This window comes from Artibeus jamaicensis, unplaced genomic scaffold, assembly GCF_021234435.1.
Source record: "Artibeus jamaicensis isolate MK-2021 breed Jamaican fruit bat unplaced genomic scaffold, CSHL_Jam_final contig_3190, whole genome shotgun sequence".
NCBI lineage: Eukaryota > Metazoa > Chordata > Mammalia > Chiroptera > Phyllostomidae > Artibeus > Artibeus jamaicensis.
This window is the reverse complement of record NW_026521746.1, coordinates 138,586-156,387: the sequence shown is the minus strand read 5'-3', so window position 1 is coordinate 156,387 and position 17,802 is coordinate 138,586. Positions and strand designations below refer to the sequence as shown.

Genomic DNA, 17,802 nt, shown 5'->3' with positions numbered 1-17,802 from the left:
TTTATAATAGTTTGGAGAAGAAATGGCAAGGTAAAGCTAGGTAGGTAGAATGCCTGAATCAGGCTAACAATGTTATAGAGGGTTTCTGAGAAGGAAATTGAGTGGTCTCTTTCACAATAAAAAATAAAATTAAGTAAAGTCACTTCTGGCAGTATGTGAGTACAGTAGGGCAGTGGAGGCAGCAGGAGTGAAGTATTTAGGAGAATGGGGAAATGAGGGTTAAGGGGGACAGAACTAGAGGGAGGAGGGAGAGTTAAGAGAAAAGGGGAAGAAGGGATGGAAGAAGGAGAAATGATCCTCAGTGAAAACAAAATTCTGAGCAGATTAAGAAAAGTCATAGCATCAGCTAACAGCTCCTTGGTGGAGCTTCCCTGGTTACCCTGGTCTCTAAACCACAGGTAGAAGAGTAATGCTTCCTCTAAAGCAATATAAACTTCCTACAGCTTCTTTTGCAGTCTGTAACAGACCACTGTCTTTACAATGGTACAATGGTGAACATGCAAGGAAGTCTGCAGAGGGAGTTCAGAACCTTCAGCCTCTTCCACTGAAATATGAGCTTTACCAACATGGGTATTGGCACTTAACTATTTGCTGAATAAATAAATGTATAATAATGGTTCTTTTGCTCAGAAAGGTTATTGTTCTGTTTTCACCAATCTATGAAAAAAAGCAATTGTTACATCTCATGGCTAATCCCACATACCAGTTTTTCCTCAGAATGAAGAGGGACATTGTATGCACTAAAAGACAAAGTTAAAATCATGAGAAGAAGCTATCAACATATTTCATATCCCCAAAACAAAATAGCCAATAAAGTGTCACAAGAGTTTATAGAAAAATAGTAGGAAACCATTACAGGGCAAGTCTGCCTGGACTCCCCTGCATTAGTCTGAGAAACCTTCCCATTTGCCCCACTGCTGCGTTTGTCTGGGTATAGCGCAATTGCCTTGGTCTCTCCTCCAAGTAAACCATATGTTTCCTCTTTGAAGACAAAGAGGGCCACATCTCACTTTGCCCACTGTTTGCCCAATATCTAGCATAGTGACAGGGCAGGGCATGGTCTGAGTGCTTCCTTTAAGGGACACTTCATCCTGCAGAATGAGGAAGGAACATCTACATGGAAGTTCTGTCTCTGAAATACAGAGGCAAGCAGGTTTCACATAGAGATTTCTTGTGTATGTGAAGGAGATATTTGTACTCATCATTCAAGAGATGTCATTTGACTTCTTTAGAAACTATTAAAGTGATCCAAAAAGGGAGTATTCTGGGTCAGACTCAATATATTCCACAGGTCACTTCATCTTCAGGGACACAATCAGCTGGGTATGGTTGGTATTCCTGATATACTTACATAACAGGTATAAGCAATAAATCATCTAGGAGATAGAGCCTATCTCCCTATTCCTTAAGGGGGCTGCAAACAGTCACTTCCTTCAGAGTGAGGCATAGAGAGTGAAAAAAAAAAAAAAGAGTAACTTTATAGTGAAAGAACTGGACAAACACAACCTCAGCCAGGTGATCAAGGTTACTGTTAAAAGTGCTTCAGTCATGTTGACAGTATGTACTTTTAATAGGATATAATGAAAACAGAACTTTAACTCTATGGTTTTCCTCCCCAAGACACACAATCCCAGTCTAATCATGAGAAAACACCAGAGAAATCCCAACTTAAGGACACTCTACAAACTACCAGCCCTGCTGTCCTCAAAACTGTCATGATAATTAAAATGAGGAAAGTCTGAGAAACCCTCACAGTCAAGAGGAGCTTAAAGAGACAGGACAACTAAATGTCATGTGGTGTCCTAGAGGGTAGCCTGGAAAATAAAAGGGACAATGGGTAAAAACTAAGGAAATATGAATAAAGCATGAAATTTAGTTAATATTATATCATTGTAAGTTTAGTAATTGTAACAAATATATCAAAAGAATATAAGATGTTAATAATAACATTATAGATGCTATAATATTGGGTTGGCCAAAAAGTTCACTTAGGTTTTTCCATACTATGGCTCTAGCAGTACTTAGTTGTCTTTAACTTCATTCGAAACAATTTTGTAAGATTGTATGGTGACACCTGTCATATTAGCCTGCATTTATTTTTTGTTAAAAAAAGAAAACAAACTGGTAAATTTTTGTGCAGCCATTTTAATACTGAAAATGGAAGAAGATATACAACATTTTGGTATATTTTATTATTTCAAGAAAAGTAAAGAATGTAACTGAAATGCAAAAAAAAATTGTGCAGTGTATGGAGAAAGTGCTGTGACTGACCAAACTGTTAAAAGAGCTCTGCAACATTTCTTGGTACTATCGCCATTTTGGCCAAATAATTCTCTGCTCTGGGGCTGTCTTATGAATTGGAAGATGTTTAGCAGCATCCCTGGCCTCTACCCACTAGAAGGCAATAGCAGGAGAGAGCCAAGATGCTCAAAATATCTAAATCAATAAAGTTATTGATGTAAATGAAATATATGTCTTTTAAGAAAAAAAACTAAATGAACTTTTTGGCCAACCCAATACTATATCATATAACATTCTAGATGTTAATAATGTTATATTATTAAAAAACATATTTTAAAAAGCAGCCAAAATGGGTGACAAAGAAACAGACCCCAAATAAAAGAACAAGAGAATGCTCTGGAAAAACTAGATGAAATGGAGGCAAACAATTTATCAGATAGAAAATTTAGAGTAATGATCATAAGGATACTCAACAGCATGAAACAAGACAGAGTAACCATAAGAAAAGACCACTTAGAAATAAAGAATGCAATATCTGAAATAGATAACACACTAGAAGGAATATGCAGTAGGTTAGATGAAGCGGGGGATTGAATACTGATTTGGTAAACATGATAGAAAAAAAAACACCCAGGCAAAGCAGCAAAAAGAAGAGAGTTTAAAAAAATGAGGAGAACTTTAAGAAACATCTTGGACAACATAAAACATAATAACATCCTCATCGTGGGAATACTAGAGGAGAAAGGAGTGGGCAAGGTATTGAGAATCTATTTGAAGAAAATAATGACCAAAAACTTCCCTACTCTTGTGAAGGAAAAAGATATACAAGTCTAGGGAGCTCAAAGAGTCCCACAAAAGTTGGACCCAAAAAGGTTCACACCAAGATATATCATAATTAAAATAACAAGGCTTAAAGACAAAGAGAGAATCCTAAAAGTCACAAGGGAAAAGCAAGTACTTACCTACAAGGGAGCACTAATGAGACTTTCATCTGAGTTCTCAACACAAACATTTCAGGATAGAAGGAAGTGGCCTGAAATATTTAAGGTGATGAAAAGCAATGACGTACAAACAAGGCTATTTTACCCAGCAAGGCTAACATTTAAAATAAAAAGAAATAAGGAACTTCCTAGATAAGAAAAAGCCAAAGAAATTTGCTAACACCAAATCAGTACTGCAACAAACATTAAAGGGCTTGCTTTAAGAAGAAGAAAAAGAGAAAGGAAAAAAAAAAACACAGAGGAAAATGGTCTAAGAATAAAATGGCACTAAATATGTATTAACAATAATTACCTTAAATGTAAATGGCTTTAGTTATCCAACCAAGAAACACAGGGTAGCTAAATGGATAAGAAAACAAGACCCTTATATATGCTGCCCTCAAGAGATGCATCTCAGACTGAAAGATACACACAGACTAAAGTAAAGGGATAGAAAAAGATATTTCATGAAAATGGAAAAGAAAAAAACCTGGGATAGCAGTACTTATATCTGACAAAAGAGACTTAAAACCAAGGCTATAGTAAGAAACCAAGAATGACATTACATAATAATCAAGGGAACAATCCAGCAATAGAATATAAGCCAAGTAAACATTTATGCACCCAACACAGCAGTACCTATATAAGTAAAGTAAGTCTTCATTGACATACAGGGAGAGAGCAACAGAAATACAGTCATAGTCAGGGATTTTAACACCACACTGACTTCAATGGATAATCTTCCAGAGAAAAAATTCAACAAGGAAACAGTGCCCCTTAAATGACACACTAGATCAAATGGACTTAATTGATATCTTCAGAGAATTTTACCCCAAATACATACTTTTCTACTGCACATGGAACATTTCCTAGATTAAATATGTTAGGACACAAAACAAGTCTCAACAAATTTCAGAAGACTGAAATCATATTAAACATCTCCCTGATCACAATGCTAGGTAACTAGAAATCAATCACAAGAAGAATGTTGAAAAACACACAAAGACATGGAAACTAAATAACATGTTATTAAATAATGAATGGGTCAACAAGGTTAAGAAAGAAATCAAAAGATACCTTGAAACAAATGAAAATGAGGACATGACAATCCAAAATCTGTGGGACAATGGAAAAGCAATCCTAAGAAATTCATAACATGACAGGCGTATCTCAAAAAACAATAAAAGCTCAAATAAACACTAATCTTCCACTTAAAGGAGCTTCAGAAAGAACAAGAGAGCCTAAAGTGAGTAGGAGGAAGGAAATAATAAAGAACAGGCCAGAAATAAATAAAATAGAGTTTTTAAAAATGATACAACAGATCAGTGAGTCGAAAGTATCTTTTCAAAGTATCACTGATACTTTAGAGACATTTATTGTTTCAAAGTATCACTGATAATTTGAAAAGATAAACATGATTGAGAGATCTAAGAAGATGGCGGTGCTCATTGCATTCAAAATGACTGAGCAAGTAGAGCAATGAATCTGCATCAAATTTTGCATTAAGCTTACTTAATATTTCTCTGTGAAAAATCTTCAGATGATTCAGAAGGCCTAGGGCAACTGGTGATTGGTAGCCTCATAACAGCAATGTGCTTCCTTATACATCACATCTCATGTAGAATTTTTTGGTGAAATATCAAATCACCCAAGTGACTCAGTGAAATCACCCTACAGCCCAGATTTGACACCCTGTAACTTCTGGCATTTCCAAAAACTAAAAACCACCTTTGAAAGGGAAGAGATTTCAGACCATCAATGAGATTCTGGAAAATTGATGGGACAGGTGATAGTGACTGGGAAAACTGGGTGAGGTCTCAACATGCCTACTTGGAAGGGGACTGTGGCATCATTGTTCTATGTACAATGTTTCTTGTATCTATCTACAATGTTTCTATGTTTCTTGAAAATGAAAACCTATGTTGCAAATGAAACCTCAAGAAACTGAAATGATAACACAGAGATTAGGAGAAAATACTTGTGAATCATATATCTGACAAGAGACTTGCATCCAGAACATATAAAGAACTCTCAGAATTCAACAATAGAAAGAAAACCCAATTTAAAAATGAGCAAAGGATGTGAATAAACATTTCTCCAAAGAAGATATACAAATGCATAATAAGTGTATTAATCATTAAGGAATTACAGATTAAAACTACAATGTGATATCACTCTCCACCCACCAGAGAAACTGGAGCCCTTGTAATATTCCCAATGGAAATGTAAAATGGAGCAGCCATACTGGGAAACAGTCAAGCCATTCCTCAAAAAGTTAAACATAGACTTACCATCTGACCTAGCAATTCCATTCCTAGGTGTTTACTAAGACAAATGCAAGCATATGCACACTTAAAAATGTGTATACAGATATTCACAAAAGCATTATCCACACCAGGTAAAAAGTAGAAACTCAAATGTCTATCAACCAGTACACAAAATACTGTACATGTTAATATGTATATGAACTTTGAAAACATTTTGTAAGTGAAAAGAAGCCAGTCAGAAAAGACCACATATTATATGCATCCATCTATATGAAATGTCCAGAGTAGGCAAATCCACAGAGACAGAAACTAAATTAATGGTTACCAATGTCTGGCATGGGGATCAGGAATGAAGAGTGATAACTGTTAAAGGATAAGGGGTATCTTTACTAAGTGATAAAAATATTCAAAAATTAGGTTGTGGGTGGTTGCACCACATATTAAAAACCACTTAAGTGTTCATGTTAAATGAGTGGATTCCATGATATGGCAACTGTATTTTAATACAGCTATATAAATAATTAATGGAAAGCTAGCATATCTCCTCTTGTCTGGTTAGTTCTCACTTTGTCACCTCCATTTCTTCTTGATTCCCCTTTTCTTTATACCTGACTCCACTCCATCATTCACTAATTTCCTCTCTCCCTCCTATCACCCATCACCACAGTTGTTCAGATAGAAGCAATCTTGTCAGCAACACTCAGTCAGAGGCTTGGCTAAGCAATGTACCCACAGCAAAAGACTATGCCACCCTCCCTTCAGAAAACTCACTTTAATAACTCAAGCAGTGAAATGAAAAAGTATGAATTTAAAGTTTTATAAAACCACTTCTGGGAAAGGGGAAGACTATAGCAAATAGCCACAGAATGCTTATGTTTCAAAGTGTGGGGCACATCAACACCATTTTTATTCAGTCAGTAGGCAGTGATTACTATGCTTACTTTGAACATTTAACAAATATTTACTGAACATTTATTATGTACCAGGATGTGTTCCTGATGCTGATCATATTGCAGTAAACAAATAAAAAACCACAAAAAGATAGAAAATCACTAATCACTGAGCTCACAGACAAAATGAAATATAAAAAAAGAGTAAAACCTAAAGAATATTAATTGGTGGTAAGTACCATGCAAGAAAAACAAAGCAGAAAATGACAAGAAGGGAATGATGAAGGAGAAGGAAGGTTACAATTTAAAATACCATGGCCCCACTGACATGCACTCTGACTGAAAACTTGAAAGAGATCAGGACGTCTTGTGCCAAAGTCCTGAGGCAGCTATGTGTCTGGGTACCATAGTGGCTGGAGCAGAAAAACCAGAGCAGGCAGTTGAGGCAGCTGAGTTGAGAGGAAAATGAGGTCTGATCCTGGTGAGGCCCCTGGGTTACATAAGGGCTTTCTTTGCATCTTCCTCTGATGAAGATGGGGAACCACAAGAGGGTTTGAGTAGAGGAGCCTACATAAGAAATATGACGGCGCACAACAAAGCCTGGGGCCCCTTTCTTCTGTCATCTCTGAACCACAACTGATTGTATTAAGGGTGAACATCTGATCCCAAAAGAACTGAGCCAGTCACTGATGGAACCAATCAAAATTCATCCCCTCTCCAAAATCTAACCTAAACACGAGATAAAATTAGCCAGTGTTGGGACTTAAGTAAAAAATCATAAAGAATTCAAGGCTGGGGGACAGCTACTTCTATTAGTGTAGGCAACTAGTTAGTTATTAACAAAGGAAGGGAGAAAATACAATTAGGCAGACACCGACCTGGATTAACTAGGAAGGGGCAGCTTCACAATCTGAGCATCTGAGTGGACAGGAAAGGTCAGCTTTCCAATCTCCCTAGGGAACAGCTGCTCCACCAGCAGCTGAGGCATGCACAGTAGGAGTTAAAATAGTGACCATAAAAGGCAGGAGTCTAACCTGGGAAAATGTGGGGAAAGGACGGAATAGGATAAGGGTACAAACCTGGGAAAATCACTGGCCAGGAGAAAGCACCACATAACCCTGGGGAAGATCCAGGAAAGACCGTGATTAGTTTCAACGAAAGCCTTCTCTCTCCAAAGCCCAAGGAGACATAATCAAACCTTAACAAAGGTTGATGGGGGCATGCTTTCTTGGAGAGGGCACTCTCTCTCCTTAACAGCCATGTGTGCCTAGGTGTGGCAGCTGCACAGGTGAAGCACAATGTTAAAAGCAGACTGGAAGGGAAGAGAGACTGTTCTGGACTACTGAAGCCTCAGCTGCCAATGCCACAGAAATAGCACAGCAGCTCTGGGCAGAAGCCCTGACCCTCCTCCTGGGCTTTGTATGGACAAGTGCAAGCCTGCAGCAAGATGGAGCTGAGCCATCTGGTTGTGGATGAGGCAGTGTGGTAGTCTCTTCAGAGGCATCTATGCTCTGCACACCCCTTGAATAAATCTTGCCACTATACCTCAAATCCTCCTGTGCATGTATCCTTGAAATGTGTTTCCTAAAATGCTGTGGAAGAATTCTATTTCCTCTAGCAATATTTCTTTGGCATGAACAACCAGAAGCCAAACTGAAAATTAATGCAGAAGACCAGCAGGAAGGAGCAGAGGCATGATGAGGAAGCCCCCAAAAATAGGAAGGAGAGAACAATCTGTTGATCTCATTATATAGCTTGAGGTACTGTACTTCTATCCTAGAGGACAAGAGATACCTAGGACTCAGGACTTTCCAATACATCTCACAGCTTGGCCTCTTTGTGTAAGTTTCTCATCCTTATAGTAATCAAATCCTTGACTTAGAAAGACAGTGAGCAATATTTTGTCACCCAAGTACCATATGGAACTAAAATGGGTGTCTGTTTAGCTTTAAGGATAACTCAATTCGAGTAACTCCTGAAACAAAGGATGGGCTGTGCAGAGGGGAATCTGGACACTATGCCTTTCCATCCTACTCCAGCTTCCTGCAGCTATTGCTAGAAACATTACGAAGTGCTCTTATCATAACTTATATAAAAACTCAGCAAGGTGCAATTCAATTACCCTATCCTTATTTTTTAATTTCCTCCCATGTCAGTGTCAAGAGAAAAGCTTTTAGCATATCCTGCAAGGTTAAAGAAATGTATTTAGTGATATTAAGTTATGTTACTTTTTTAAGATGAAGTTAATTAAACTGTGAAATACCGGTTTGGGGTTTACTAGGTGCTCAGTGTTTAAAGGTCTTGGAAGCATTCTTACCACAGACAAGCTGCAGTCTTGTCTCATTGAGAGCAACAAGGCCAGAGCTAACTGCTGTCCTCCCACCCATCCCCATGCTCTCCTCCTGGGCAGTGTGCCAAGAGAATACATGGGAGAAAAGCCAAGATTAGTGTCTCTCTGTCAACTCTAAATAGAACCTGTTTTGAAAGGCTGTTTCTGAGTCTAGAGGATGCAAGAAAAGGGAAGAATTATCATACAAGGTCTGGCTCACAGCATGCATCTGCCTGCCTTCTGCCTAGGGGCATGCAAGGCTGACTCTCAGCCAACATAAGCAACAGCTGCCACATAGTAAGTCTGCAGTGCTTTACCCACCATTCAGGACCCCACAGCTGCTCATCCTTAGGCTGTAACCAACAAGACCCCAACATAAGCTAATCTGCTAAACTACTGATTTATCTAATAGGATGGGTGAAGACTTCAGTAGTTACAATGACTGACAAATATGCACCAGTCTTATAGCACTCCAAAGACATGAGCTACTGCCCTTGAGAGGGGAATGCACTTCAGGTGTTCTCTCAACATCTCTGCAGAAACTTGGCAAGCTGCAGAAATGAAAATCTGACCTTCATACTAAAATATATGCTAAAAAATCTAAGCTTGATGTACGATCAGGTCAGTTAGGTCAGAATTCTCTTAGGAATTAAAGATTAAAAAATCACCACATGCCATGTGCAGTAGCTTCAAAACACATAATTTCTTCAGAGCATGAATTTTGGTAGTAATCTCATCCATGGTTTTATCTAATTTTTATACCCTTTTCTCTTCGATGCAATTTCCCCACATAAAAATTTCAACCCTGTTTGCTTTGTAAGAACTTGAAATCCTTTGGGATAACAAAGCTGAGCAATAAGTCTACTTCTTAATTATGATATGAGAGACTATAATTGTTCAAATTGCCTAATGATTACTTGTTGAATGTTTTACCACCCATTATGAAGAAATTAAACCAGAGAAGGAATGAACAAACAAAAAATGAATCAATGGATGAATAAACAAACAGGTTTACTGCTGCATTAGCTGAAGAGCACAAAACTCTTAGTGTGATAGAGACACAAAGGGTCCTCAAGTGACCTGTTTACTTTCTATTAGACAATAATCTCAGAAGCCCCAGGGAATGGCTTTCTGTCCCCTGTAGAACAACTCATTATCTGATTTGTGCACAATGTAAAAAGTCAGTGACAATGGGTTCCATTGTCAAATCTATTTCCCAAATAATATTTGACCTAAATAGTTACTAAACTTTTAAGAATCTAAACAGTATAGATTTTTATCTCTTACTTAAGTTTGAAAGTGCAGATTACCTCCACATTGTCTCTGAATATCTTACACATTACTTATACAAACTCAGAAAAGAGAAGGTAGCAGTATACACTCCTTCCTATATAGATATTCACGTAGGATGTATGTGCTTATCGTATCTTACAAATGTGGTTAAAACTTTTGTAGGAATCAACAACAGGGAAGCTGGGCATTTTGGGAAGCTGGGCAGACTTCTCTACCCCACTTCAGCTCCATGTTACTTACCTGCATTTAAGGTTTCAACATTTATTTGTTTTGAATATGACTGTATAACTGACTTTTGGAGGAGACTGTGAAACAAGACTTTACATGCTCTTTTAGAAGATCAATAATCTAACCTCCAAAGGAGAAACTGTAGTGCCCTTAGGCTACCTGATAGGCGTTCCTGTGCACATTCCACTCAACTACAAGATGCCTTGCAGTCATCCTGAGGGCACTCACCAGAGTGACAATGGCACATTCAGCCGTCAGCTGAGCAGCACTGAACAGTGTCCGAACAAACCGGTAAATCTGCTTCTGCTCTGGGTTGTGTTTGTCATAATCTGGTGGCACTTCGGATTTCTAGGGAAGAAAATATTTTCAGATGGCTGGCCACCTAATAAAAGCAAAAGCAAAATAACTAAACAATATCACAAAACACAAAAAGGAGTTTACCGAAAGAGGATGAAGGTTTTCATCAAAAATATCTAACAGCATCCTTCCATCTGGGTCCCTGGTAGGGAAAATGAATAGAAAATGGAGTTTACTTTCTGAAAAAATGAGTCTCATTCAAAATAAAAAATACATATTTTTTTATTCAAGTGTAATTTGAGAGAGAAGGCAGTGACTAATAATTTGTTTTACTTGGGTATAGTATTAGATAATTTTTAATAGACCATAAAATAAAGGTTATGAATTAACTTCAGTGAAAATATAAATTTTTATCTGCTGAATTTTCAAATAAACCAAATCTAAATTTCTTTTAACATCTTGTTCCTTGAGCAAAGGCTGACAGATCAGTTTAAACTATTAGTATGTTGTGGTTGACAAGAAGTCCAAGGGTAAAATGAAGTAAAATGAACATTGAATGTGTCCTAGAGATTAATCTGAACTTCTTACAACACACAACTTAACCATTTAATTAAGAGTTCCATGATTTTATATTGAAAAACCAAAGGTGATGCATAGAAAAGCTTAGCTCAATAACAAGTAAACCTATAAAAGAATGGCTGGTTGCTACCAGGCTGGTACGGGAGCCAGGTAAAACGGTGGCTTCACTGTAACACAGTGCCTCAAGCAGCTGCCTTTCAAGGACTATCCACACCTCACCATAGACAGCTCTACTTTTCATGGGGTCAATGTTGAGTTTTGCCTAAAAATTTTTCTTTAAAAACCACATTTGGAAACCACTGTTCCTGGTAACAGTATATCATTTCCATAGTCTGTGCTTCCAATGTCAATTAGGCTTGTGAACACCAGAAATCGACAGACATGTCCCTAACCATGGTGGTGGTTAGGGACAACCAATTGTGGTGTTTACCGACAGCCATGGTGGTAAACATCACAATTTCTGCTCTATGAATTCACTGTCTACATAAAAATAAAAGAGAAAGAGAGATATTAACAGAAAGGCTTGATTTGCATTACTATTTGTTTTCAAAGCTTTGGGCATTCATACCCATGCTCATTTTCATTAGCCTGAGGGAACACATGTAGCAAAGATTTAGATAAACAACAGTAAAAGACAGGTTCAAACAGGCAGAACCTGAAACTAGGGTCTGAAAACATAAAGCTGGCTCCTTTTGGTATACCTGGTGATAATTCCTTTTATAAAACCTGGCTATGAAAAATCAGCTAATTACTCACCTCACAACTGCCTCTGCAAGATATTCAAGGTACTTTTGGAGAGACAAAGCCTGGCCCAACACCACATTTCTTTGAGCTGTTTAGCCCTGTTCAATTTTTCTGATGAATGAGAGTCCCTAAAAAGCCTTTCAACAAGCACTCTCAAGAAACATTCACCAGAAGTAATTGTAAAAATGAAAATGTAGGTTCAAGACATGAAAAAAGATTAAGAATTTAAGCTAAAATGACTCCTCTGAGAAGTGGATTTTCCTTTCACCTCCATTAAAAGTGGTGTGTCTCAGCTGAATAGTACTATCTCTACCAAGCTAATGGATCCATCACCAGCTCCACAGGTTTGTCAAATGTGATTTATCAAGGAGAAAGTCTGCAGACATTCAATGCCACCTCATCCCAAAAGGCCTTCAGGATATACTCTGTAAATCAGTCATACCTGTTTACAAATGCTCAATTGGACTTTGTCACTTCCATTCACTTACTTTTGGCCCAGTTTATCAGCACTGGGCCAGTAGAGTGATCAAAAGTATTGGCAGTATATTGTTCGGGTTCAATTCCCCATCCCTCAATTAACTAGCTATGTAATCTTAGGCAAGTTATTTCACCGCTCTGTGTCCCAGTTTCTTTATCTGTAAAATACAGACAATATCAGTATCACCTCAGGAAGCTATTAAAAAAAAATGGGATGATGCATGTAAAGAGCTGTTGCCCAGGGTGGCCAGAGTATGCACTTAATAAAACTGGCTCTTATTATCAGCTATGGCTATAAATTAACTCTGGGGTCCGTAACTGAGAAATCACCCAGAGATGCTAATGCAAAACTGGTTGGCCCCAGAACACATCTAAGTTCCATGAATGGTACTACATTGTAATTTAAGACTTAAATGTTTAAAAAGTTTTAACAGCTTACATAGAAATAAGCAGCAAAACAAAACGTGTACTTTCATTGATGTTTTTCTGGTTAAGGTTCAAAAGTCCAGTAGCCTACATTTTGTAAATTTTTAAATCCAAAATTCTCAAGCACTATAAAGAACCATGAATCATAATTACAATACAGAAAAAAAAGCCACTACAGACAATACATTTCCATTTACCTTTTCCTGTAAAACTTTTCAGTAGACGCTGTCTCTAATCTCCACTGCACTGGTTTACACTTCACTGGCTTATCTCCACTCTCCCTTTTTCCCTTTGTGAAACACACTGAACACCCACTGAAATCCATTCTAACCATGAGGTGGTTGGGCTTGTTCCCAACAATGGGTCACACCAGTGTAAAAGAAAAAAAATAAAGACAAAAAAAAAAGGCCCAAATAGAGTCACTTTCCTAAGCCACATCACCAAACTAATTAACCTAACTAGTTTCATTTCAGCCTCTCCTAGGAGTGGAATTTTAAACCAATCAATCTGGAATTTCCTATGAGCATTAGAGAAGGAATCTGCTTCCCCTAAAGACTGGTGTCACCTCCTGAAATAATCCACTCTTTTAACTTCTTAATCCCACCCTTTTCTGCCTATAAAAACTTTCCATGTTGTATAATCCCTGCAATGTTCTAGTTGCTAGATGGGCTGCTGCCTGATTTATGAGTCACTTAATAAGGCTAATTAGATCTTCAAGTTTACCGGGTACAATTTTGTTAACACAAGTTGTAGTTGTTATTAGATTCATATAGCATAAATGTCATTTAATCAATGAAATAAGACTGCAATAAGAAGAGCTTTGTTTTTATAAAAATGAAGAAGGATGCTTTGGAAAGACCCCAAAAAAGGGTATCACTAAAAATAAATTCATTTGTAGATTAGTTGTGGTCAAAACCTGAAGGATTCCATGCTCTGATTGTTGTGCAAATGTCTTAAGTGTCCTTGATATTGATTTTTTAAAAAACCCCACTATGGAAAAGGATAAATTACAGGTGTGGTTTACAAAAGAAACTCTGGTACTTTCTCTAATCAATGCTCCATGCTCAAAACTAAAGTCTTGATGCTGCATTAAAAGACTGGTAAATGAATGTACTTTCACATGTTTTATGTTGAAATATTAATGGTAAAATTTTAAATTTTTCTTCGATTCTCTGTTTTAAGTGACTTTTTAAGTTAACTGAATATCTTCAGAGTCATATCAGACAGATGGTTTCTACTACATTAATATAATTTATACCAAAATTTCCTATACTAAAATTGAAACACTAGTTTTTCAAGTTAAACTTGCATATAGTACATTTTTTAAATTATATTTTATAAAGATACAATGTTTAAAGAGTAAAGAGGAAGTTGAACATTATCAAGAAGATTTGTTTGTTTTGCTGGCTTCAAACATAGACACCCATCTGATTTCCTCGGATTCAGAAACCATTCAGCACTTACCTGGGAAGTTTTGGTAAATTATACTAACTTTAGAAATTCTATGAAAATAATGAAGACCAAAACAGCTAGAACATAATAGGAAAAAAATAACAGAAAAAACATAAAATGTAATGTTTTTAATACAAAAGTAATCATCCACATACCTGTTTTTGATGTGATAATATATTGCGAGAGCTACACTGTAAAATAAAATGCAGTTCAATGTTTCATAAATATATTCAAGTCTGACCATAAATATTTAAATTTAAGTAAGTCAAAAGATCCATCTGAACAGTCCCATTTAATTCAGAATGCCAAATTTTAAAAAATGTCCTCTTTAAAGTAAATTATCCTGCTACTCCTTCTTAGCAATTATTAAATCTTTTCCAGAAATACCAAAACTTCAAGTGATGTTTAAAAATTTCTCTATCTGAAATCTTAAGCTTTTTCCTCACTTGTAAAATATAGGCACTGTGTAAAAAAACAGGTGGTACAAATTAAACACCTTTAGAAACCTCCAACTCAGTATCTAGTATTTTTAAAAAATCACTGGTTTCTTTATAACTACCAGAAAAATGTGAATATCACCCACAGTGGTTTGATATTTTTTCCTCTTAAATCAATAACCCCCTGGCAATCTGCCTACTTACTCGCTTGCTGAAATGGTGCTATTCTTATGTGTTACATGACCTTAAAATTTCATTTTATACTTTTAAAAGATCTTAATTTAATGAAGACATTTCCTTCCCGTGACGTTTTCTAATGCTTTCTGATTATAAAATGTATCATATTCATAGGATAAAAATTTTAGAAAATATAGGAAGTATAAATAAAATCCTTTGCCCAAAGATGACTATTAGCTTGAGATACACAGACTCTATACATTATATGAGTAAACAAACAGATTTGCAACCTACTTTTATCCTCACTAACATTTTTCTTACCATTAAATGTTCTTTAAAAACATAATTTTAAATGGCTATGTTCTATCATATAGTTGTTGAATAATTGACCATTCTCCTCCTACTGAGCATGTTTCTAATATTTTGCAATTATAATTAACAGTGTAATACACATCCTCAGAGATAAATATTTGTGCAGCCTGTGACTACATTATTTCCATAAGAGAACATCATGTAACTGGAATTAATCTAAAGTCTTACAATTAATCTAAATAATTGTAAGGCTCCCCACATACATCACCAAATATCCTTGCAAAAAACTGTACCACTATACTTGCCCACCAGTGTGTATTTCACCTCACTCCTACCAGCACTCACCTTAAATGTTTTGATAATATTCTCCAACTATGTAGGTTAAAAAGTGGTGCCCCTGTTTTCAGTTTGAGTTTCTCTGATAACCTATCAAAGTGGCAGAATTTTCATGTTGACTGGCCAATTTTACAAAATCTCTTTTGTAGAGAGTAGCTCCTTCCACTACTTCTGCTTTACTTTAAAATTTATTGAGGAGGCCAACATTCATTTTTTAAGCTCTTAAGAACATAGTTAACTAGCTGTATCAGACTGTGTTCTGGTTCTCAGAACACAGAGACTGCCATCCAAGGCACTGTCCCTCAAGGGCACCCACTTGGATACTTAGGCATACCTACTGGATTCCAAGAACTCAGGTGCTTACCTCTGACGTCACATGACAATAGCTAATCTCACTGTATATAAAGAAAACATATTCCTCCCATCTTTCTCTTTCCAGATCTATTCATTCAAATGATTTCAGTTAAGTGTTAAAAGTTAAAAGTTTCAGTTAAGTGTTAAATGTCATTTGTTCATGAGCAAATGATAATACATTCTCTTTCTCCTAACATCTTGAAAAAAATTTAAGCTGATAAAAAAATTCTAAGTAAGGTAAAAAAGCTTCAGTAATTTAGAAAATAATAATATGGTCTTCAAAGTGCTTTCACATATATGAACCAGCCCTACAATGGAAAATAGATGTTACTGATTCTATTTTATAAATGAGAAAATTCAAGTTCAGACACCAGATGCCAGGATTTCTAATTTGTATGGTTTTGTGTCCTTTCATTCACCATGCTGCCTCTGGGAAAAGGAAACAAATACTGTTCTATTCACGCTGTTGTGATTGCTCTTCTAATCTAATGTTAGATTTAAGCCGAACATTTCATATGATTGGATTTGTAGCGATTAATCATTTCGCTTCTCCTGTGAGGGAATGTGACACAGGACAACTGTCACTGGACTGGGAATTGGAGGAACCTGGTTCAAACATGGCTCCTTCACCTCTCAGGGCCTTCATTTCCTAATGTTGAATATTAGGACCATTCAACCTATGAGGAGTGACCCCAAAATCCCAGAATTTACTTATAAAAGATGATGTATTTATTCTTACATGTTTAAACTTCTGTCACTTTCAAAGTAGCTTCCATTTGATGTAATACCCCTATTGAGACATTTTTTCCACTGCTCAAAACACTTTTTGAACTCATTGATTCTGATGTCTTCTTAGTGTTTCTGCCATTTTTTTATTGTTGTTTCACTTCTTTTACATTGGCGAAACACTGCCCTTTGAGGACTTTTTCCCACCTGGGGAAAAATTCAAGTCGCTGGGGTAAGATTAGGTGGATATGGGGGTGGGGCATGGGGGGTCATGCTGTTTTCAGTCAAAAACTGCTGAACACTCAGCACAGTGTGGACAGGTGCACTTATAAATCACCCATCATAAAGTGAGTAGATGTGTTAAAGGAGTCTTAAAAAAAAATTTCACTTAAGCCACAGATTCTCACAATGCCAGCTGGTACACTGACACAGATGGGTTCCTGAAGCACTCACCTAGTGGGGGAAGCCTGTACTACAAGGGGCCACCTTCCAGGAGATGACTGTTTTTTTCTGGGTCCCACCTCATACAATATGGAGTTGTTATAACCAAATTAAATATATAACAGCATGATCGCAAATATAAAGTTCTAAAACTAAAGTTATTATCACTGTGATTTCCCTATCAATAATTCTATCTCAAGAGGTCTATCAGCTTCTGCAGAAAAATCTTCAGGACCCCAGAGTTACTATCCGCCAAATTTCCAGAGCCAAAGGCAAAATAGAACATTATCGTGGTCTCAGACCTCCATGAAAAATAGAGCCACTAGGGTAGGAGGGGAGTATGGAGGGGGCAAATGCAGACAACTGTACTTGAACACTAATGTAATTTTTTTAAATAAGAGAAATAGAGCCACTATATAAGACAATTTCCACTCAAGATCATATCCCAGAAAGCGAGAAAACCAACCTGAGAATTCATGTACAGTACAGCCCCATGGGCCAGTTTAGTTGGTTATCTTGAAAGAAGTGATAGCTGGCAGTAAAGTTCAGTCACTTGAAAGCTGAATCAATCTCTAGCTTCAGGCTCTGCTCCAAATGCCTAACCTACCTTTGGAGGCCTGGTCATTTCTGCTACATCTTCAGAAAGTGGTGAGGTTTCACCAAAGATGGGCTTGGGCCAAACCAAAAATACATTTGGGTCAAAGGATTTGCTTAACTGCTTTTGCCACATAGCTACAAAGGAAGAAATGCTATTTTCTTGACTAAAGAAACAGAACAGATTGTGATCATTGGTACTATACTTGTCTTACTTTTCAC

At 36.8% G+C, this 17,802-nt stretch overlaps 1 protein-coding gene across 3 annotated transcripts in view; it reads right to left on the bottom strand.

Annotated features, from left to right (window-relative positions):
• CCNY (cyclin Y) overlaps positions 1 to 17,802 on the bottom strand; it is a 101,282-nt gene that overhangs the window by 25,902 nt on the left and 57,578 nt on the right. For 2 of the 3 annotated variants that reach the window (XM_053663511.1, XM_053663512.1), the window contains exons 4-6: positions 14,359 to 14,394; positions 10,670 to 10,727; positions 10,457 to 10,576 (exon numbers count right to left, since the gene is read on the bottom strand). In XM_053663511.1, the coding sequence (XP_053519486.1) occupies positions 10,457 to 10,576; positions 10,670 to 10,727; positions 14,359 to 14,394 (214 nt within the window). The remainder of the gene's footprint in view (positions 1 to 10,456; positions 10,577 to 10,669; positions 10,728 to 14,358; positions 14,395 to 17,802) is intronic. The other variant, XM_053663513.1, reaches the window with a different exon arrangement.